The sequence below is a fragment of the Sus scrofa genome, chromosome 3 (genome assembly GCF_000003025.6).
Source record: "Sus scrofa isolate TJ Tabasco breed Duroc chromosome 3, Sscrofa11.1, whole genome shotgun sequence".
NCBI classification, from domain to species: Eukaryota; Metazoa; Chordata; class Mammalia; order Artiodactyla; family Suidae; genus Sus; species Sus scrofa.
Genome location: NC_010445.4, coordinates 17362227 through 17384414, shown reverse-complemented (window position 1 = coordinate 17384414; position 22188 = coordinate 17362227). Strand labels below are relative to the sequence as shown.

General features: G+C 54.7%; 2 protein-coding genes across 2 annotated transcripts; both read left to right on the top strand.

Moving 5' to 3' along the window:
- On the top strand, window positions 3490–8787 carry BCKDK (branched chain ketoacid dehydrogenase kinase). The gene is given in 13 exon segments (XM_003124471.6): window positions 3490–3618; window positions 4248–4616; window positions 4745–4813; window positions 4907–4928; window positions 4931–5016; window positions 5319–5366; window positions 5451–5570; window positions 5654–5752; window positions 5957–6030; window positions 6622–6750; window positions 6839–6928; window positions 8078–8236; window positions 8329–8787. Coding segments are annotated over 12 exon segments (1236 nt in total). The 5' UTR covers window positions 3490–3618; window positions 4248–4421; the 3' UTR covers window positions 8474–8787.
- KAT8 (lysine acetyltransferase 8) lies at window positions 11305–22089 on the top strand. Its single transcript, NM_001284366.1, is given in 11 exon segments — window positions 11305–11533; window positions 12959–13033; window positions 13114–13289; window positions 17279–17332; window positions 17434–17598; window positions 18533–18622; window positions 20299–20439; window positions 20535–20628; window positions 20733–20883; window positions 21526–21680; window positions 21949–22089. Coding segments are annotated over 11 exon segments (1377 nt in total). The 5' UTR covers window positions 11305–11322; the 3' UTR covers window positions 22014–22089.

The following is a 22188-nucleotide window of genomic DNA, read 5'->3' as shown; positions in this document are numbered from 1 at the left end:
AAAGATGTAGATTTTTTTTTTTTTTTTGTCTTTTTAGGGCCTCACCCATGGCATGTGGAGGTTCCTGGGCTAGGGGTCTAATCGGAGCTATTGCTGCCAACCTATGCCAGGGCCACAGCAACACCAGATCCAAGCCGCATCTGCGACCTACACCACAGCTCACAGCAACGCCGGATCCTTAACCCACTGAGCGAGGCCAGGATGAACCTGAAACCTCACGGTTCCTAGTCGGGTTCGTTTCCGCTGTGCCACGACAGGAACTCCAGGATGTAGTTTTTTCATTCTGCCTTTCTATAGCTCAAAGAATAAAGCCCAATATTTCTTTCATATGTTTAACAAATGTTTCCTGAGCACCTATTATGCCCCAAGAATCACGTTAGGGGCACAGGATAAATCAGTAAAGCAGATACATACTCTGGTCTTATATTTTAGGAGAAAAAATGAGCAATTAATATAATAAACACATAAAGTATATAGTATGTTGGTGGTGGTAAATGCTACGGATAAAATAAAGAGTAAAGTAGAGGAGTTCCCCTTGTGGCTCAGTGAAAATGAACCTGACTAGTATCCATGGGAATGTGGGTTCAATCCCTGGCCTTGCTCAGTGAGTTAAGGATCCAGCATTGGCGTGAGTTGTGGTATAGTCGAAGACGCAGCTCAGATCCCACGTTTCTATGGCTGCGGTGTAGGCCAGCGGCTACAGCTTTGATTAGACCCCTAGCCTGGGAACCTCCGTATGCCTCAGGTGTGGCCCTTGAAAAAGGCAAAAAGACAAAAAAAAAAAAAAAAAAAAAAGAAGAGAAAAGCAAGAAAAAAGAGTAAAGCAGAGTGAGGGGAATGGAGGTGATTGTAATTTTATTTATTTATTTAGTTTTGTCTTTTTTGGGGCCACATCCATGGCATATGGAGATTCCCAGGCTAGAGGTTTAATCAGAGCTATAGCTGCCAGCCTACACCACAGCCACAACAATGCCAAATCTGAGCTGCATCTGCAACCTACACCACAGCTCATGGCAACACCGGATCCTTAACCCACTGAGCGAGGCCAGGGATCAAACCCAAAACGTCATGGTTCCTAGTCAGATTCGTTAACCACTGAGCCACGACGGGAACTCTGGTGATTGCAATTTTAAATAGGATGGTCAGGCTGGGCAGACATTTGGGCAAAAACTTAGAAGTGAGGGAGTAAGCCATGTGGAAATCTAGGGGAAGGGTGTTCCAGACAGAGGGAACAGCCGGCGAGGGTCTTGAGGTGCAATGTGCCTGATATATTTAGGGAACAACAGGTGGGCGAATGTGGCAGGAGTACGGTAGTGGGGTTAGTGAGGATGGAAAGAGGAAGCCGAGCCTTTTAATCTTTCTGGGCCTCTGTTCTCTCATCTGTAAGATGGCGATAATAATAGTACCTACCTCAGAGGGATGTTATGAAGATGAAATGAATACATGTCACGCTCTAGAAGAGTGTCTCACCAGGGCTACAGAGTTATTCTGGAGTTGGACTCAGGGAGTGCATGTCCAACGTCTGCCGCCGGGAGGCAGCAGCGAGTCCAGGCCGGGCGCTGGTCCAGCGCGCAGGGTCAAACGGGGAGAGGCGCTTCCCGGATTCCTCCAGCCTCTGTGGCAGCCAGAGCAGCCTTCTCCCGCACTTCCAGCCATGCCGCGGCCACGTGAGCGCCGCGTTCTGGCGCGCTGCAAGCACTCCTTTGCTTCTCTGCGCACGCTGGCCTCCCCAGCAGGAGGAGCACCCTCCCCTCTCCTTCCGCTGGCTGAAGCCCTGCCTGCCTCCAGCTGTCTCTGGAGTAGAGTGGCCTAAAGGCTTCACTCCAGGATATTTCCAGGATGCGGGAAAAGAAGGGGTGGGAAAGGTGTGGTGATGGGGGGCGAGGAGAAGAGGAAAGCCAGACACCCAGGGAGCCTGGGTCTTCATGATCTATCCAGACTTTCCCCGATTCTTCAAGCAGGTCTGCTGGTGGTGAATGGTCCCATCTCTGCTGAATATTAAAGACGTCTTTGGGCTCCAAAAATAAAGCCTCCTTCACTTAACCTTTTATTATAAAATTTTAAAATATTTAGAAGAAAAATCCAGTCTGTACAAATACACACATTGAAAAGTCTCTCGCTCTCTTTTTTTTTAGGGCCCCACCTGAGGCATATATATGGAGGTTCCCAGGCTAGGGGTCAAATCGGAGCTACAGCTGCCGGCCTACGCCACAGCCACAGTAACAGTAACATCAGATCCAAGCCTCATTGCAGCCTACACCACAGCTCACCATAACGCTGGATCCTTAAGAAACTGAGCAGGGCCAGGGATCAAACCTGTGACCCTCGTGGTTCCTAATGGGATTCTTTTCCACTGTGCCACGATGAGAACTGGTCCCCCTGCATTTGGTCTCACCGGTCCCAATCACATGGCCAGAGAGTTCTGTCTAAGGAGCAGATCTAACCAGCTAAAACCCTTCAGCGGCTTCTTCCCATCTCAGGTCAAATGCAGACTTCTTTAAGATTGGGCTCTGGTCACCCCATTCAGCCCCTCTTCTCCCAGACGCCATGTGGCTCCAGATGCTTCTCTGTCCCACCATGCCTTTCCCACTCCACTCCCGTGCCTGACAGTTCTACACACGCTGCCCCTGTACTAACGTCCAGTCCCTATTTGATGTTCCTACAGCCCCTGTGTGGTCCTTAGCACAACTAATGACACAGAAGTTGTCCTTCTCTTGAGGACAGGGAAGGGTCTATTTATTTAATTCAACACCCAATCTCCTCTCCTGGCACCGAAAAGTCACCTAATTAGTGTCTGTGGCTGGTATTAACTAGTAATAATAATAATAAGTGGAGTTCCCGTTGTGGCGCAGTGGTTAATGAATCCGACTAGGAACCATGAGGTTGCGGGTTCGATCCCTGCCCTTGCTCAGTGGGTTAACGATCCGGCGTTGCCGTGAGCTGTGATGTGGGTCGCAGACGACTTGGATCCAACGTTGCTGTGGCTCTGGCGTAGGCTGGCAGCTACAGCTCCGATTGGACCCCTAGCCTGGGAACCTCCATATGCCGCGGGAGCGGCCCAAGAAATGACAAAAAAAAAAAAAAAAAAAAAAAAAAAAAAAATAAGTAATAGTAGTAACACTAACACAGTGTTAATTCCATGCCTGGCACTATTCTAGGCACTTTACATATGTAAATTCATGTGACCACACAACCCCAAGATCGATGCATCCTCATTTTACCAATGTGGCAACTGAAGTATTGAGCAGTTGAAGTAACTTGCCCCAGATCCAACTGGCTGAGCTGGGGTTTGAATTAGGCAGTCTGGTTTCCCACAAATGAGTCTAGCACTAGAAGGAGAAGAACAGGGCCTCAGGGGAGGAATCCAGGGAGAGTTTGGTCTGCGCGCTTTGCATCTAAGGGTCCTCTCACCCTCTTCCATTTCTTTCCCAGGAAGCCCATTGTATAGAGGGGACAGAGTTGCGAATGCTCCGCGCCCAACTACAACTCCCAGGAGGCACCGGGCTCCCATAGCCCACGCGACATCCCGGCGGCAGAGGGCGCAGGCGGCTCGGCTAATCCGGCGGGTCGACTGTCGGGCCGTCCCGCTCGGACCCCGGCCCTAGCTCTGGCCCCGAGGTAAGTGGAGAAACCCACGCAGACGCTGCTCGCGGAGGGCTCGCAGCGCCAGCCTGCAGCCTCAGCCCTGGCACTGGATGGTGGGAGCGCTCGAGGACCCGGGCGTGGGGGGGGAGGGGCGGCGGACGGGGGTTGGCATCTACCATATGGTGGGGGAGGGAGGATGCGGGCTGAACAAAGTGACCCCGCAGAGGGGGGCACCCAGGCGGGGACTCCTGAACCGCTGCTTCCTTGCAGCTCACCCTCGAGTGCACAATTTTGTGTATGGCACGTACGCAGGCCAGGCTCCGGGCGGGGTGTGAAGGCGCTAGATTAGGGGTCAGCCCCGCCCCCTGAACGGGGGTGCCCGGGACCCGAAAGAGCTAAGGGGAGGGAGTCGGCGGGGGGAGGGGGGAGGGCGGAGGAAGGTTTTAGGATGGACGGGTTTAAGGATCTCCTCTCCTCCAGACTAGCAGATGGAGCCTCATGTTGGAGAATAGGAGCTCTGGAAAGCAAGGTTATCCAGTCTAGGCCTGTGTGTGTTTAGGGAGGTGGTTGAAGGGATGGGCAGAGATTATCCAGGTCTCACGTGGAGAGATGATGTACCTGGATTAAGAGACTTACAACTCCTCCTTCCCCCGGCCTGGTAGATGGGAGCTGCTCCCTGGGGGCTGAGCTTGTCAGCATCCTGGATTGGCCCTCGCCCCTGAAGTCAAGAGAAGAGTCCCTGCGCACCCACACCTCTCTAGCTCCCTTTTGGGGTCGCTTCAGTCTGTCGGGTCTTCAGCCCTAGTGGCTGCGCAGTCCGACAAAGGAGCAGAACGATGATGCTGGCATCGGTGCTGGGGAGTGGTCCCCGGGGGGGGCCACCACTCCGGCCTCTCTTGGGGCCCGCACTCTCGCTCCGGGCCCTCTCCACATCAGCCACCGATACCCACCACGTGGAGATGGCGCGGGAGCGCTCCAAGACCGTCACCTCCTTTTACAACCAGTCAGCCATCGACGCAGCAGCAGAGAAGGTGTGCGGCTGGGGCAGTGAGGCCTGGGTCCAGAGCTGGAATGGGTGTCCAGGGAAGCGGTGGGAAGCTACCATGGTGGGGGCGGGGTGTTGGAGATCCAGTGCTCAAGGGCCCTCTGCCCCCTCCAGCCCTCAGTCCGCCTCACTCCGACCATGATGCTCTATTCAGGACGCTCTCAGGATGGCAGCCACCTGCTGGTAAGATTCCTGTGCCTATTTTCCTCTTGGCCCCTGGAGCTCTGACCCAACCACTCAGGCCCTGGCCTAACTTTCCTCCTTTCTTTCTTCTAGAAAAGTGCTCGGTACTTGCAGCAAGATTGCCCGTGAGGATTGCTCACCGCATCAAGGACTTCCGCAGCCTTCCTTTCATCATTGGCTGCAACCCCACTATACTGCACGTGGTAAATTAGCCTCAAGGGGGCGTACGTTTCCCTAGTAGAGAGGACCTTACTTAGATCTGTGTGCCCACTGTCCAAGGGGGCACATGGGAAGGCAGTACCAGAGTGGTAGAGACTTGCTGGCTGGAAGGTTTCAGGGCCATCGGGAACTCAGACCCAAGCTTTCATAAAGGCTTGAAAGGCCATAGTGGGGTTTGAACCAGGTGCATTGGGGTGGATGGCAATCCCCATAGGTGGGCGTGGGTGGCTGTTCTCCATGTGGTGCCCAGAGCATCCCTGTGAATTCCCACACCTCTTCCTTGCAGCACGAACTGTACATCCGTGCCTTCCAGAAGCTGACAGACTTCCCTCCGGTGAGGGCTGGGCCAGGGCAGGGGAAGGGGCTGAGAGAGAGGTCAGGGCTGGACCATTGACGTTCATGACTCTGTGACCTGCAGATCAAGGACCAGGCGGATGAGGCCCAGTACTGCCAGCTGGTGCGACAGCTGTTGGACGACCACAAGGATGTGGTGACCCTCTTGGCTGAGGGCCTGCGTGAGAGCCGGAAGCACATAGAGGTCAGGGGCAGCGCCATGGGGGGGCCAGGCTGTTGGGGGGGCCTGGGAAGGGCACGAGGGTTCTGAGGCTCCACTCTTTACAGGACGAGAAGCTGGTCCGCTCCTTCTTAGACAAGACGCTGACTTCGAGGCTCGGGATCCGCATGTTGGCCACACACCATCTGGCTCTACATGAGGACAAGGTGGGGCATGGGAACCTGAGACCTCCCTGGGAATGTCAAGTGGGGCAGAGGGGACTGAACCAGGATCCCCCTAGGGCTGGGGACTGGAGCCAAGGGCCCAGGGAGTGCCTTGGGGCTCCTTCAGGAGTACAGAGTTTGCAAGCCTTTGGTGGCCAGTGTGTGGACGGAGGTGGTCCCTAGTCCTGACCTTCTTTCTCCCGCCAGCCCGACTTTGTTGGCATCATCTGCACTCGCCTCTCACCAAAGAAGATTATTGAAAAATGGGTGGACTTTGCCAGGTGAGGCCAGAACAACTAAGGGGGTGGGTGGACATCTTCCAGCCGAGGGAAAGTTTGGGTCTGAGCCCTTGCCCAGGGCGTGGTCTAGGGCAGGGTTTTTCACCTGTGGCACTGTTAATGTTTTGGGCCAGATGATTCTTTGGGTTTTTTGGTTTTTGTATTTATTTTTAGGACCACACCTGCAGCAGATGGAATCCCAGGCTAGGCGTCGAATTAGAGCTGCAGCCACGCCAGATCTGAGCCACGTCTGCAACCTTGCCACAGCTCACGGCAACTCCAGATCCTTAACCCACAGAGCAGGACCAAGGATCGAACCCGTGTCCTCACAGATACTAGTTAGGTTTGTTACTGCTGAGCCACAACAGGAACTCCAAGGCTGGATAATTCTTGTTTGTGAGGGGCTGGCCTGTGCTCATCAGGATGTTCAGAAGGATCCTTGGCTGCTACTCACTTGACACCAGTAATACTCCCCAGTTATGACAAGCAAAAATGTCTCCAGAGAGTGCAGAATTTCCCTGGGGGTGGTGGGCACAGAATCCCCTCCAGGCGAGAACCCCTGGTTTAGGGCTGAACCCTGATTCCTACCCACAGACGCCTGTGTGAGCACAAGTATGGCAACGCCCCCCGGGTCCGCATCAACGGCCACGTGGCTGCCCGTTTCCCCTTCATCCCCATGCCGCTGGACTACATCCTGCCCGAGCTGCTCAAGAATGCCATGAGGTGGGCTGCCGGTTATGTTGGAAGGGGGCAGGCAGGAACTGGGGCGAGGCTGGGGCACCACCATCTACTGGTCTTTCCCCCTCTGTAGAGCCACGATGGAATGTCACCTAGACACGCCCTACAACGTCCCGGATGTGGTCATCACCATCGCCAACAACGATATTGATCTCGTCATCAGGTTGGCCCTTGGGGTGGGGTGGATGGGGGTTCCAGCACTGTTTCTTTTTCTTTCTCTTTTTTGTCTTTTTTAGGGCTGCACCTGTGGCATGTGGAGTTTCCCAGGCTAGGGGTCAAATCAGAGCTACAGCTGCCGGCCTCGCCACAGCCGCAGCAAGGCCAGATCCTTAACTTAGTGATCGGGGCCAGGGATTGAACCTGGGTCCTCATGGTTACTAGTCACATTCGTTTCCACTGAGCCACGACAGGAACTCCTCTTTCCCCCCCCTCCCCACTTCTAGCCGCCCTGTGGCATATAGAGTTCCCAGGCCAGGCCAGGGACCAGATCCGAGCCTCAGCTGCAGCAATGCCAGGCACTGATTCTGACTCGTGTGACCTCAAGCCAAGACCAGACGCATCCTGAGATTTAGTTTCTGGTCAGACAAGATAGTCTCTGGCCCTGAGATTCCCATGAGCGGGACATGAATAGATTGGGGGCCAGCTGTGGGCTCCGGGGCCTGTCTTTGTCAACAACTGAGGCGCCCAGAGTGAGGAGAGTCAGTAGTAACCAGTCTAGGAGTTCCCCGGTGGCCTAGTGCATTATGGACCTGGCGTGTCACTGCTGTGGCAGGGTTTGATCCCTTGCCCAGAGATTTCCGCATGTTGTGGGTGCGACCAAAAACAAACAAAAAATGGTGCTGGGCTGAGAATAAATGTCAAGTCCTTTGAGAAGGTGTAAGCAGTCAGCGGGAGAGGTGAGGATGGAGAAACAGCTTATGACGGGAGTTCCCGTCATGGCTCAGTGGTTAACGAATCTGACTAGGAACCATGAGGTTGCGGGTTTGATCCCTGGCCTTGCTCAGTGGGTTAAGGATCCGGCATGGCTGTGAGCTGTGGTGTAGGTCGCAGACGCGGCTCGGATCCCGCGTTGCTGTGGCTGTGGTATAGGCCAGCGCTGTAGCTCTGATTTGACCCCTAGCCTGGAAACCTCCAATATGCCTCAGGTGTGCCCTAAAAAGCAAAAATCAAAACAAAAAAACCCCAAGGCCAAAGAGTCTAGGTGACCTCATTACATGATTGAGTGGGAGGGGCAGGAAGGCTGACTTAGCTCTGCTTTGGAGGTAGTGAGCCGCCACCAAGGCTCAGCCAGGCCCTGTTATTGTCTTGCCAGGATTTCTGACCGGGGTGGGGGAATTGCTCACAAAGACCTGGATCGGGTTATGGACTACCACTTCACCACGGCCGAGGCCAGTACCCAGGACCCCCGGATCAGCCCTCTCTTCGGCCACCTAGACATGCACAGTGGCAGCCAGTCAGGACCCATGCACGGGTGAGGCCCCACCTGGCTGGAATGGAGGGGTGGGAGGCCCCAGGAGACTCAAGCCTCTGAGGCCCGTGTCCTGTCCCCCTGCCCATCCCCAGCTTTGGCTTCGGGCTGCCCACGTCGCGGGCTTATGCAGAATACCTCGGTGGTTCCCTTCGGCTGCAGTCCCTGCAGGGCATCGGCACGGATGTCTACCTGCGGCTTCGGCACATCGATGGCCGGGAGGAAAGCTTCCGCATCTGACCCCACAGCTCTGGGCCTGCGGACCTGCCCAGGTTGGGCCACACACCCTGCCAGGACCTTCCAGGCCAGGCCGGGTGCCACCCTGCTCCACACACTGCTGTGTCTCTCGGGCTGAAGGGCCCCAAACAGATGGACTTACATGGAGCCAGGCGCCGCCCCTCCTCGATAGGGTCCACTGCTTCCCTGCCTCCAGGCCTTAGAGCGGAGGAAGCGGGGACCCTTGAGGTCTCCGGCACCAGCTCTGTCATTCTTGTTCCTGGGGAACCCCCACTTTGACCTGCTGTTTGTTATTAAAGTTCACATTTTGAATGCCCTCTCGAGCCCCATGTGTGGAGAGGGCAGGGTCGCTTTTGTTTCTGCCCCCATTCAGGTCCCCTTGGGTGTAACACGTTCATGTCCCAGTTTCTACCTGTCCTCAGAGCCTGGCAGACCAGCAATGGAACTGGCCCCGAGTCTCTTGCATGTTAGATTTGGAGGGGGGTGGGGATGAATGGGGCAGTCTGTGCAGACCTTGCATTCATTTCATTTACCAAATGTTTCTGGCTCCCAGACAATACTGAAGGCCCAGGATGGCCCAGCTTCATGCCTCAGTCCTGACTCTTCCCTTCTGGAAGTCACAGGTTGTGGAGGTGAAGGTCACCAGACTGGGTAACCTTCCAAGCCACCTCATTTTTGAACCTGAGGAAGGTTAAATATACTCCCTGCCAGCCGCGCCTGCTGATGCCAAGGAAAGGAACACACGAGATTGTGCGCTGGCAGGCAACAGTGGGCCCTGGTAGGGAGGGCCAAAGGAAAGGCTCCAAGGGAGCAGGTAGGGAGGTGACCTCCCCTGCTTATCTGGCCAGGGAAGGAGAAGGCCCCGGGGGCCTGCTTGGTAGGACAGGTGATGGAGGTGGGGGATTGAGGGGAGACAGGAATTAAATCTGGAGGTCAGACACTTGCTGAGAATCCCCGAGCAGGGGGCGGCAAGGCTGGAGAGGTAGGTGGCATCAAGGTGAAGGGCCCTTACAGCCGAGAAACATGGGTTTTATTCCTGCACACAGCAGGGATCCATGGAAAGGCTTTAAGCTAGAAAGGGATGTTTCGGCTTGGATTCCCTAGAAATGCATCTGAAAGGGATTTGATGAGAAAGTGCTCCCACAAGGGAGTAGGGGAGGCAGAAGAGGGAAGGGCAGGAGGCCAGGCAAAAGAACTAAAGCTCTACAGGCACCGATGAACTCCTCCCTTGAAGGATCATTGGTTTAACGTCCATTTGAGTGGGAGCTGAGGAGGTAGTTAACTTGCAGGCTGAGAACTTTACATTTTCAGCTCTTTTGAGGCAAAACACCTTTATTAGCCTGAGGGGCAGTTCGCCAAAGAAGCCTCAGGTGCTGGCTTTTGAAAGCCGGTCAAAGGTAGTAGGAGAACAAAGGAGCAATAACAAAAGGTTCTTAGGGACCTGGGTGAATCATCTATAGAGTTCTAGGGGGATGGGGAGTGGGAAAAGGTACTACAATTTTAACCTTTTTCTTGCCTTGTCTTGTTTCATATGCTGCTGGCATTTAATGCTCCCCTCAAACCTCTTTATTTCCCAAAAGCCAAGTTACCAGCACTTCCCACTGCCATCCCTCACAAAGACTTGCGTGTTTCCTGATCTGTAACCTCAGACTTAGACCTTAAGCATTCCACTTCTCTTAGAATTGTTTTAAGCCCAATAACCAAGTTATAAGTCAAAGATGACTCACAGTGGCCAAAGGGAGGGTTTAATTGAGCACGTACTCTGCCTGGCATTGCTCAATATACTTGTTTTATATTCATGGGATATATCTATATATATCTATATGGTTCAACCTTTATAGAGATACTTGACTTATAGTTTCATCTTTGACTATGCTCTTGGAACAAACACATTTCTACACCTTCCCGAGTTGGGTCAGAACCCAGGATTCCTAATTCACTCAGTCCAAGACGCTCTCCATTATGTCCACTGCCTTTGGCCAGTTTCTGTTTAGGGGACCTGACCCTTTCTTTACAAAGGCTTGATACTGTGAGAGTGGTTTACTAGCTGTCCCAGGATACACCGTTCTGCTTCCCCCACCCCAACTGTCTCCTTTTCCCATCCTAAACAAAGAAGGAAGGTTCTTCAATCTTCAAAAACGGGATGACCTGTATGTGGCTGGCGGAAGGGGGGGGGTGGGTGTTAGTTCCAGGCTCACCTCTAAAGCCAGACAGCCAGGGAGGCTGCTCTGGCTCCGCCCTGGTAAAGTGGAGGCAGTGCTCCCTGATAATTGGCATATCCTGGCTTTCTCAGGCACCAGGGCCTTTTAAAAGATCGATCTGAGGAGTTCCCGTCGTGGCGCAGTGGTTAACGAATCCATGAGGTTGCGGGTTCGGTCCCTGCCCTTGCTCAGTGGGTTACCGATCCGGTGTTGCCATGAGCTGTGGTGTAGGTTGCAGACGCGGCTTGGATCCAGCGTTGCTGTGGCTCTGGCGTAGGCCGGCAGCTACAGCTCCGATTCGACCCCTAGCCTGGGGACCTCCATATGCCGCGGGAGCGGCCCAATAAATAGCAAAAAAAGACAAAAAATATATATATATCGATCTGAGACATCACATCCGGAAAGCCTTTCTCCGCTCTCCAACTCCAGGGTGCAGCCACAGTTCCAAACGTCAGCCAAGTAACTCCAGAGCAACCGGCACTGTCAACGTCAATCTGGTCCGGCGCCGCGGAGACAGCCGCACTAGCCAATGAGCGCCTGCTACGTCACAGACCCCACCCTCCAGCCTACTGCGGCCTCCGCTACACGTCGCTGACCCGGAACTAAAGGCGCTGTGCGGCGCCGGATTCTGGCGTCACTTCCACTACAGCGATGGCGGCACAGGGAGCAGCTGCAGCCGTTGCGGCGGCGACTTCAGGGGTCGCGGGGGAGGGCGACCCCGGGCCTGGGGAGAATGCGGCGGTCGAGGGGACCGCCCCGTCCCCAGGCCGCGTCTCTCCGCCAACCCCGGCGCGGGGAGAGCCGGAAGTCACCGTGGAAATTGGAGAAACGTACCTGTGCCGGCGACCGGATAGCACCTGGCGTGAGGGCGGGGCCCAGGGCCAGGGGGCGGGGTTTATGGCCGGGGCGGGGCCTGAGCAGGGAGAACGCGGAGTTTCGGGCTCGCCCCGGCGCCGCCTGCAAACCCCACCTATCGGGTGTTAGCCAGATTCTTCCTGCTGTGTATAGAGCTCCCGCTCCACTTCCTTGCCCAGTCTTAGTCTTCATTCTCTTGTTAACCCGTTTCCTCACTGGTCGCCCTTGACCCTGTGACTTCCCCTTGCATCCGTCCCCGACAGCTGCCAGCGGAGAGGAGCTCCCAGAACACAGAAACGAACTTCCCCTTTTCTTCTATTATTTTGAGTCATTTCCATATTAACCCCAGAATTCCTTAGAATGGCTTTCATCTTTGTGACCTGTCTGGTTTTAGCAGCCCTAGTAAGGGCCGTTGCCAGACCAGACCACGCTGTCCACTCTTCAGACCACTTATGCCCTGTGCTTGGAATGCCCTACCCTTTTCCTTGTTTAGCCGGCTAGCCCCACTCATCCTTTTAGCATCATATCCCTCGTGATGCCATTCTTGACTCCCTTCAGGCAAAGTGAGTCGTTCCTTTGTGTGTTCCTGCAACATTTTCTACATACCTGAACCATGGTATATGTACCATTATGTTGTCTTTGTCTTCCTCTATCAAAGTGGGAACTTCTGGAGGGCAGGTCCATCCTGTGATCCATCACTGTATCCTCTGTACCCAGCAGCAACCCAGCCCAGGATCAGACAAGCAGGGGTTGCCTTACTCATTTCTTTAATGGTCTGCTATTTGTCAGATGCTATACTGAAAGCTTCAGAGCCATTAACTCACCATTTGAGGCGGACACAGCTGTCGTTATTTTGCAGATGAAGAAGCTGAGGCTCAGAAGGCCAAAATAACTTGTTCAGTTAAATACAGCTAGGAAGTGGGGCTGTGTTATTTCACAGCTAGTCCTCAGGACCCCTGAACAAACAAACCACTGAGTATTGAATTTGGAGCCAGACTTAAATTCAGATAAGTATTAGCTCTTACCATTATTCAAATAGGTGAGCCTGGGTAAGCCTCAGTTTCCTTATCTCTAAAATAAGAATAACAGCCCCCGTCTGGCCCACCTCAGACAGTGATTGAAGGGAGTGGCAGATGTGAACAGGTGAGGTCAGCTTACAGTTGGCCTTGGAACCTGGGAAACTGCTCCTCAGTGTGAAAGAGCATCCTTTTTTTTGGCCGCCCTGTGGCGTATGGAGTTCCAGGGATCAGATCGGAGCCACGATTGCAACCTACACTGGATCCTTAACCCATCGTGCCGGAGCAGGGATTAAACCTACATCCTAGTGCTCCCTAAACACTGCCGATCCTGTTGTGCCACAGTGGGAACTCCTGAAGGAGCACTCTTGCCCCAGTCCTGCTGTCTTACTTGATGCTCTTTTCTCCCTCCACAGATTCTGCTGAAGTGATCCAGTCTCGAGTGAACGATCAGGAGGGCCGAGAGGAATTCTATGTACACTATGTGGGCTGTGAGTGACTTGGGGTAGCCCCGGTCTGGGTGGGGTGGATGGGGGTGGAAGGGCAGCCCCCTCATGGCCCGTCCTCACAGTTAACCGGCGACTGGACGAATGGGTAGACAAGAACCGGCTGGCACTGACCAAGACAGTGAAGGATGCCGTGCAGAAGAACTCGGAGAAGTACCTGAGTGAGCTGGCTGAGCAGCCCGAGCGCAAGATCACTCGCAACCAAAAGCGCAAGCACGATGAGATCAACCACGTGCAGAAGGTCCGAGCCCTCCTTTCCCCAGGCGGCTCGAGGCAGCTCAGCTGCCTCTGCAGACTCCCTGGGCTCCCAGTACCAGAACCACAGCAGCTCCCATTTCTTAACCCCCTACCGGGTGTCGGGGACTTTACCTACCTCTTCACAGATAAGAAAACTGAGGCTCAGAGATGGCAAGGGCTTGGCTACAGTCTCACAGCAACGAAATGGCCCAGCTGGGACTGGAACTCAGGCCTCTTGCACCAGTGGCCTCTTTTGCCTCCCTCTCGGCTGTGCCGCCTTGACAGATGGATGTGAGGTCCAAAGGGGAGGAAGAGAGTGAGTGATTTGGGGCACTTGCTATTGCCAGGCGCCATGCAGAGTGCGGTACCTGTACAAGCTAATCAGATCCTCCCTAACAGCGCAGCACCACAGGGATAATAATTGAGGAAAGCAGGAAGGCTCAGCGAGGTTAAGTAACATGCCCAAGGTCACACTGCTAGTAAAAGGGTGGGCTGAAACTAGGGTAATAGTGGCAAACATTTATTGGCTTATGAGCCACAGTGTCAGGATAAGTGTTTTAATACTGATCTCATTGACGTTTCACAGCAACTCTGTGAGGTAAGCATTGTATCCCCAGTTCACAAGAGAGGTACAGGTAAGTTTAAGAACCCAGTCAAGAGTTAGATTTGCCAACTAGATTGTCCAACTTGGGGCACACGCCCTTGGACATAACTTTGAACATCTAGAAGCTCCATTTATTTGCAAAACCTGGGTTTTTTCTTGAAGCCAGCCTGCAGAGGTTTCTTTCCTTCCACTCTGAACCTCAGTTTCTTGATTTGTGAAATGAGGCGTGCAGATGAGAACAGAGGTCGTGGAACTCTCAAGGCACCCAGACATTCATTATTTAAACCATGTGATTTCATCCTTCTGATGGCTTGCTGTGGGCTTTGGAGCAGTGGTGTGCAGACTGTGGGGCACTGCTGTTAGTAGATCACTGTATTAGTTCAGAGCTGTGACCGTGTAATTTCACACACAAAAAAATGGAAGAAACAGGATAATAGAAAGTAGCTGAGTGCAGGAGTTCCCGTTGTGACTCAGTGGTTAACGAATCAGACTAGCATCCATGAGGTTGCAGGTTTGATCCCTGGCCTCCCTCAGGATCTTGCATTGCTGTGAGCTGTGGTTAGGTTGCAGACATGGCTCAGATCCCATGTGACCCTGGCTGTGGTGTAGGCTGGCAGCTGTAGCTCCAATTTGACCCCTAGCCTGGGAACCTCCATATACCGCCGGCACGGCCCTAACAAAAAAAAAAAAAAAAGAATCAGAGTGCGTTGTACTTTTTAAAGGTAAGTATTGTTTTGAGATGCTTTGATGTCACATACAGATATACGAAGGTGTGTACACAAACATGCCAAGTGGTTTACAGTGCTGTGATTTCAAAACACTTGAGGAGTTCCCTGGTAGCTCGGCAGGTTGAGAATCTGGTGTTGTCACTGCTGTGGCTCAAGTCATTGCTGTGGTGCAGGTTCGATCCGTGGCCTGGGAACTTCTGTATGCCAATGGGTGTGGCCAAGAAAACAAACACGCAAAAAAATGGGAATACTGTGGATTAGCTCTCTCACCCTCTAAGGCAGTACCGTACCACTGAATGAGCTGTGACAGATGGGGGTATTCTAGGTCTGCTCCGTCCAATACAGCAGCCGCTGCCCACGCGTGGCTGTTGAGTGAAATGTGGTGAGTGTGACCGAGAGTTAAATTTGATTTGCATGTAACAAACTTAAGTTTAAGTAGCCACTTGTAGCTAGTGGCTGCTGTCCTGGCCAGTATAGATCTGAGGTTTTCTTAGCTCTCAGCCAGGTTGCACTGGCAAATTAAGTCTCAAAGATATAACTTTAAGCTGGCAGGCAGCAGGGTGGGCCAGTGGTTGATAAAACGAATGAATAGTCAGCAAGGTTTTTCAGAGCCTAATTAATGTTTAATTCTAAATAAATTGCAGCGTTTAAGAAAGTAGTGTTTTTGTAGTTCTTTAATGCATTTGCAGAAGAGGATGTGTCTTATGAGTTGGGAAATGTGTTTGGTTTTTTTTTTTTTTTTTTTAATCTTTTTAGGGCCACACTCGTGGTATATGGAGGTTCCCAGACTGGGGGTGGAATGAGAGCTGCAGCTACCGCTCTATACCACAGCCACAGCAACGCCTGATCTGAGCTGCATCTGCGACCTACACCACAATGCACAGCAATGCCAGATCCTTAACCCACTGAGCCAAGGCCAGAGATCGAACCTGCATCCTCATGGATGCTGGTCAGATTCATTTCCGCTGCGCCACGACAGGAACTCCGGGAACTGTGTCTTAAAGAGGCAAAGGAGGAGGAAGACCTTCCCTCCCTCATCTTTGCAGGGGTTAGGCTTGGAGTTGGACAGGGGAGGGGCCCACGCCCAGCTGAGCTGAGTGCCACTTCTGTGACCTCACGTCTTTGTGCCTCAGTGTCCTCTTTTGTGCAGCGTGGCTGATGAGCACTCCCGGCTCCAGTGCGTGTGAGGGCTGAGTAAGGCAATGCCTGTGGAGTGAGGGCTTGGCACTTGGAATAAATGGCAGCAGGCTAGTCCCCAAGGGCAGGTGACCTCATCTCTCCCTGCTTGTTTATTTCTCTGTAAAACAGAAATAAATGCTGTCTCCCAGCATTGGCAAAAATGTTAAACGAGGCCATCCAGGCAGAAGGCTTTGCGGAGGGAGTTCTGGATAACACGCTGGTGGCTCCTTTCTCCCTTCTCAACTGCAGGGCAAGGCTGCCCTGATGGACTCTGTGTAGGTCATAGGCCTTCCTGGGCCCTTCGTCAGGCTGGACTGGGTTCCTCCTCCAGCGCCTGGCCCAGGAGGAGGTCGTGCCGTGAAGGCCTCGTGACGTGTAGTTCCTGCCTTCCACAGACTTGGAAAGTAGGGGAGACCAAGTAGGCGGAGTCAGAGGGCGCTCGGGTTGACCCCTGCGCTTCTGACCTGGGGAGGAATGTATTCTGCATTGGAGGAATCCAGTCTGGCCGCCTGGAGGCAGTGGGAAAGGTGCTGGGCCTTGAAGGATAGGAAAGAGCCCAGTAAAAAACAATGACACGTGACTGCATGCCAAGCACTGCCTCATCACACGCTTGCCCGGCTGCTGCTCGGTACCAGGCTGAGTGAGCATTTTCTGGTGGCAGTAGGAGAGGGAAGGGCCTTCAGGCTGGAGGGAACTGCATGTGTGAAGAAGGCACGAAGGCCAGAGAAAGAAGCAGAGAGCAGTGTAGATTTGAAGCAGCTGAGTCTGGGGTCTGGGGCTGCACAGGAACCTTCACCCAGACCTGAGATGGTGGCGGTGGCTCTTTGGGGTGGGACTGAGCCGCCAATTCCAGAGATGTCAAGGAGGCAGCCAACAGGATGTGGCCATTCCTCGGATGCCAGGCTGAGAGAGGAGGAGGACGCTTGAGAGCAGGCTTGTTCTTGGCCTTGGTCTTGGAGGAGGCCAGAAGGATGAACAGGTCTGCAGGGAAGAAAGGTTGAGTTCCTTTGTGGACACCTCGAGTCTGAGGTGCCTGTGGGAGGAACATCTGGGAGCAGTCGCATGGGCAGAAAGAGGACCCAGTGCCATGGGGAGCCCGCACAGTTCCTGCTGTGGGTGTGGACGGCCAGGTCCATTATGTCTCCCAACGACGCTGGCAGAGCGGGATCGCTGCCATTGCACGGCTGATGCTCTGAAACCCAAGGACGGGAAGCAGGCCTCCTGAGAGCCCAGCCCTGTTCATCAGGCAAAAGGTCCAGACGCGGGCATCAGGGAGGCCTGGGTGGGTGGCCACAGAGGAGAGGAACCTGGACCAGCCAGATCCCAAACCGGATAAAGCGAGTTGACTCCTCATGTGGTTATTATCGTCATTCAGGGGATGAGGTCTAGGAGGTAGGAGGGTGGCCCTGGGTTCTGGGACAGGGGAGGGGTGGCCTGATGGCTGCTTCTGTTCACCTCTGTCCTCTGCCCTTTGTCACTCAGACCTATGCTGAGATGGACCCCACGACAGCAGCCTTGGAGAAGGAACACGAGGCGGTGAGCAGGGGAAGGGGTCCTAACAGGGGGCACCCCCTCCCCGCTGCTCCCCTGGCCCCGACCGAGCCATGCCCTGCCCTCCACCCCCACGTGGCCCACAGATCACCAAGGTGAAGTACGTGGACAAGATCCACATCGGCAACTACGAAATCGATGCCTGGTACTTCTCCCCGTTCCCCGAGGACTATGGGAAGCAGCCGAAACTCTGGCTCTGCGAGTACTGTCTCAAGTACATGAAATATGAGAAGAGCTACCGCTTCCACTTGGTGAGGCCGGGCGGGGCCTGGGGGAGCGCGGTGGGCGCGAGGAAGGTGCGGAGGCAGTGGCTCTAGGGGATGAGAGACAGGGCCAGAGCAGTTGCTGGCGGAGAGGCCTGGGTTCCAGTGACCTTGCTCCTCCCTGGCCTGCATTTTCCTCTTCTGTGGAGTGGGGGGGTCGTTCCGAGGTCCCATGCCCTTTGCCACATGTCTATCAAGGCCAGTCCAGGAGTTCTTGTGGCTCAGTGGTAGCAAACCCAACTAGGATCCATGAGGACACAGGTTCATGCCCTGGCCTCCCTCAGTGGGTTAAGGATCTGGCGTTGCCGTGAGCTGTGGTGTAGGCCGGTGGCTACAGCTCCAATTCAACCCCTAGCCTGGGAACCTCCATGTGCACAGGTGCGGCCCTAAAAAAGCAAAAAAAAGTGCCCGATGCCAGGTTCCTCTGCGCAGAGGAGGAAGTGAGTAAGCACATCTCTGAGCAGTGGGACCCCGAGTTGAGCACAGGCAGGAGGAGCAGTGCACATGCCGGAGCTGGCGGGGGCGGGGGGATGGACAGACAGACAGATGGGCAGATGGACGGACACGCAGCCAGGTGTTTCCCAGAGACTAGACTTCGTGGCAAATGCACATGGCTTGGGAAGCACCCTTGTGGGAGTTAGCCCTCCAGCATCCTCTCCAGCCAGGCGGAGCTGGACCTCAGGCCCTCTGGCTGTGTGACGCTCGAGCCAGTGACTTGAGCCAGTCACCGTGCCTCAGTTTCTCCTTCTGTAAAATAGGATCTGTCTGCGCTGATGGGCAGATGGTTGGGAGGATTACCTGGTGTAGATAGAGGGTGGAGCCCAGGCTCCGCAGGTGGGGAGAGAGAAGTGGAGGCCCTGCCGCAAGGCACACAGGGCGGCCACCTCAGGGCCTCACGCCTGCACCTCCCCTGCCTTCCCAGGGCCAGTGCCAGTGGCGGCAGCCCCCGGGGAAGGAGATCTACCGCAAGAGCAACATCTCTGTGTACGAGGTGGACGGCAAAGACCACAAGGTGAGGCGCGGGCAGAGGCGCCGTGGGCGGTGGGGGACACGCTGGCACCTCCAGCCCATCCTCATCCTCGCCGTCGCCTAAGGGCACCAGGGGAAGCCGGCCAGCCTGCTCGTAGCCTGGCACTCGGCCTGTGGTCGGTGCATGGGAAACACGTGGCTCTGGGGTGCCGGCCTCGGGCTCCTGGTGTCCCCAGCTTAGGTTCTGGGTGGTTTTGGAACCCAGAGTGGAGATTGTCTTGCCCGGGGCTGCTCTTAAAAAGCGCTTTCTCCTTCTGCCCGCAGAAAAGGTGTTTGTTTTTCTGGGAGGGAACTTCTTTGTGTGAGATTTCCTGCCTGAGAGCTCTGTGGCTCACACAGCCAAGTTCCTTGTTCCTGAAGAAAGACTTCAGTGGGCCAGGGTGGGGCCTGTGGGGCTGCTCTGCCATCATTGCAGACTTGACCTTTGCCTGGTCCTTCTGGGGAGGTCTCACCAAGAGTCCCTGTCATGCGTGGAGGGGCAGTGGCGTGTAAGACACCTGCTCCTGAGTGGCTCCTGGCTTTAATCACCCCATCACTTCCTAGCTGACCTCGGACCAGTTACTTAAGGTCATTTTTTCCTGTTTCCTCATCTATAAGACAGAGTTGTGGTTATAATTACCTAATAGGCTTGTTTGTGGAATAAACGAGACGGCAGAGTCAAGTGCTTAGCACTGTGCCTGGCGTCAAGTAGGGGCTTTGTAAACATGGCCCTTTACTATGATTGGTGATCTCTTTTACTGCTGCAGCTCGGGTTTGATCTCTGGTCTGGGAACAGATCCCACATCAAGCTGCTCCACTCCAAAGCCCCCCTGCCCCCCAAAAAGTGGTAGCTGAGATTAGTCCCGCTCCAAATACCTCCTTGAATGCGCGCATAGCTCTCTGTCGTTCGGTTTCCCTGTCCCTCAGAAAGTGACTCTGGAGTTCTTGTTGTGACTCAGCCATAACGAACCAGACTAGCATCCGTGAGGACTCAGGTTCGATCCCTGGCCTCGCTCAGTGGGTTAATAAGGATCTGGCATTGTCACCATCTGTGGTGTAGGTTGCAGGCGCAGCTTGGATCTGGTGTTGCTGTGGCTGTGGTGGAGGCCGGCAGCTGTAGCTCTGATTCAACCCCTAACCTGGGAACCTCCACATGCTGCAGGTGTGGCTCTAAAATTTTTTTTTTTTTTTGTCTTTTTGTTGTTGTTGTTGTTGTTGTTGCTATTTCTTGGGCCGCTCCCGCGGCATATGGAGGTTCCCAGGCTAGGGGTCCAATCGGAGCTGTAGCCACCGGCCTACGCCAGAGCCACAGCAACGCGGGATCCGAGCCACGTCTGCAACCTACACCACAGCTCATGGCAACGCGGGATCGTTAACCCACTGAGCAAGGGCAGGGACCGAACCTGCAACCTCATGGTTCCTAGTCGGATTCGTTAACCACTGCGCCACGACGGGAACTCCTTTTTTTTTAATTTTAAAAAGAAAATAACTCTAAGACTCCTTCCAGGCCTAAACACGTCTGTTCTGGTGAGGATCCCACTTCTTTCTGCCTGGCAGGGGCTGCTCTCTGGAGCCTGGCCCTTGCAGGGTAGGGCAGCTGCTCCTGCCCAGGCCTCGATGGGCTTGGTGGGGCAGTTACACCTGCTCCCTGAGCCTGCTTCCACCTCCCCGACCCCTCAGATTTACTGTCAGAACCTGTGTCTGCTGGCCAAGCTTTTCCTGGACCACAAGACGCTGTACTTTGACGTGGAGCCGTTCGTCTTCTACATCTTGACCGAGGTGGACAGGCAGGGGGCTCACATCGTCGGCTACTTCTCCAAGGTGCTGGGTCAGGCAGGTGGGGAGGGCGGGAGAGGGAATACGAACCCCAGTAGGGGCTGAGCCTCCCCAGAGGTCCTGACCACCCACCCCTGCAGGAGAAGGAGTCGCCAGACGGGAACAACGTGGCCTGCATCCTGACCCTGCCCCCCTACCAGCGCCGAGGCTATGGGAAGTTCCTCATCGCGTTCAGTGAGTGGCTCCTGGCCTGTCCGGGAAGGGTGGCTGTGGTGAGGGGTGCCAGGGCGGGCTGGGGCCTCAGTGGACTCCTTTCCCCCTGCCGCCGCCGCCTCCAGGTTATGAGCTGTCCAAGCTGGAGAGCACGGTAGGCTCCCCTGAGAAGCCGCTGTCTGACCTGGGCAAGCTCAGCTACCGCAGCTACTGGTCCTGGGTCCTGCTGGAGATCCTGCGAGACTTCAGGGGCACACTGTCCATCAAGGACCTTAGGTGAGAAGAGTTCTCTTTGCGGCTCAGTGGAAACGAACCCGACTAATATCCACGAGGATTTGGGTTCGATCCCTGGCCTTGTTCAGTGGGCTAAGGATCTGGCATTGACATGAGCGTTGTCTTGAGCTGTGGTGTAGGTGAGGATGTAGCTCGGATCTGGCCTGGCTGTGGCTGTGGCTGGCAGCTTTAGCTCCGATCCGATCTCTAGCCTGGGAGCTTCCATATGCTGCACCTGTGACCCTAAGGGGGTAAAAGAAAAAAAAAAAAAAAAAAAAAGGACTTTAGGTAAGAGGCATCTGGGGAGTTCCCACTGTGGCACAATGGGATCTGCTGCATCTTGGGAGTGCTGGGACACAGGTTCGACCCCTGGTCCGGCACAGTGGGTTAAGGGTCCGGCATTGCTGTAGCTGCAGCATAGGCCAAAACTGTGGCTCAGATCTGATCCCTGGCCCCGGAACTCTGTATGCCTCAGGGCAGCTGGAAAAAAAAAAAAAAAAAGGAGGCATCCTGGAGCCTTCCAAGACGCAGGACTCTCCCAAGATGGGCCGTGATCTTGTCTCCTTGCCTCTTTTGCTGTCCTAGCCAACCCCCCCCACCCCCGAGGGAACGCTCTCCAGCCTCTGCTCTAATCCCTTTCTGCAGCCAGATGACGAGTATCACCCAGAATGACATCATCAGCACCCTCCAGTCCCTCAACATGGTCAAGTACTGGAAGGGCCAGCACGTGATCTGCGTCACACCCAAGCTGGTGGAGGAGCATCTCAAGAGTGCCCAGTATAAGAAACCGCCCATAACGGGTGGGTAGGGGGCTGCCTGGGGAGTGTGTGTGTGTGTGTTGGGGGGTAGGTGTCAGGCCTCCTTTTTGTTATCACCTGATTCCCAAACCAGTCTGACCAGCTCCCAGGATCGAAGCCCGGGGCAGGCCACTCATTCCTGGCCTTCCCCGCCCCCTCCCCGGACCTGTGTGTCCTTGCTCTCACCTCCAGGTGAAACCTGGCCTGAGCCCAGGCAGAGCAGGCCGGCCCGGAGGCCAAGTCCTGCCTCTCATGCCTCTTCTCCCCACAGTGGACTCTGTCTGCCTCAAGTGGGCGCCCCCCAAGCACAAGCAAGTCAAACTCTCCAAGAAGTGAGTGGCCTGCGCCCCTGCTGCTGGACCCGAGCCTCCTTGCCCCGAGCCTGTAAATATGTACAGACCCGTTTCGTCATTTTTTTAAAATAAAGTTCTGCCGGCGGCCCTGGACTCTGGCGGTGGCAGGGAGAGGCCCAGAGCCGAGGGTCTTCACTGCACGTCACACACACACAGCC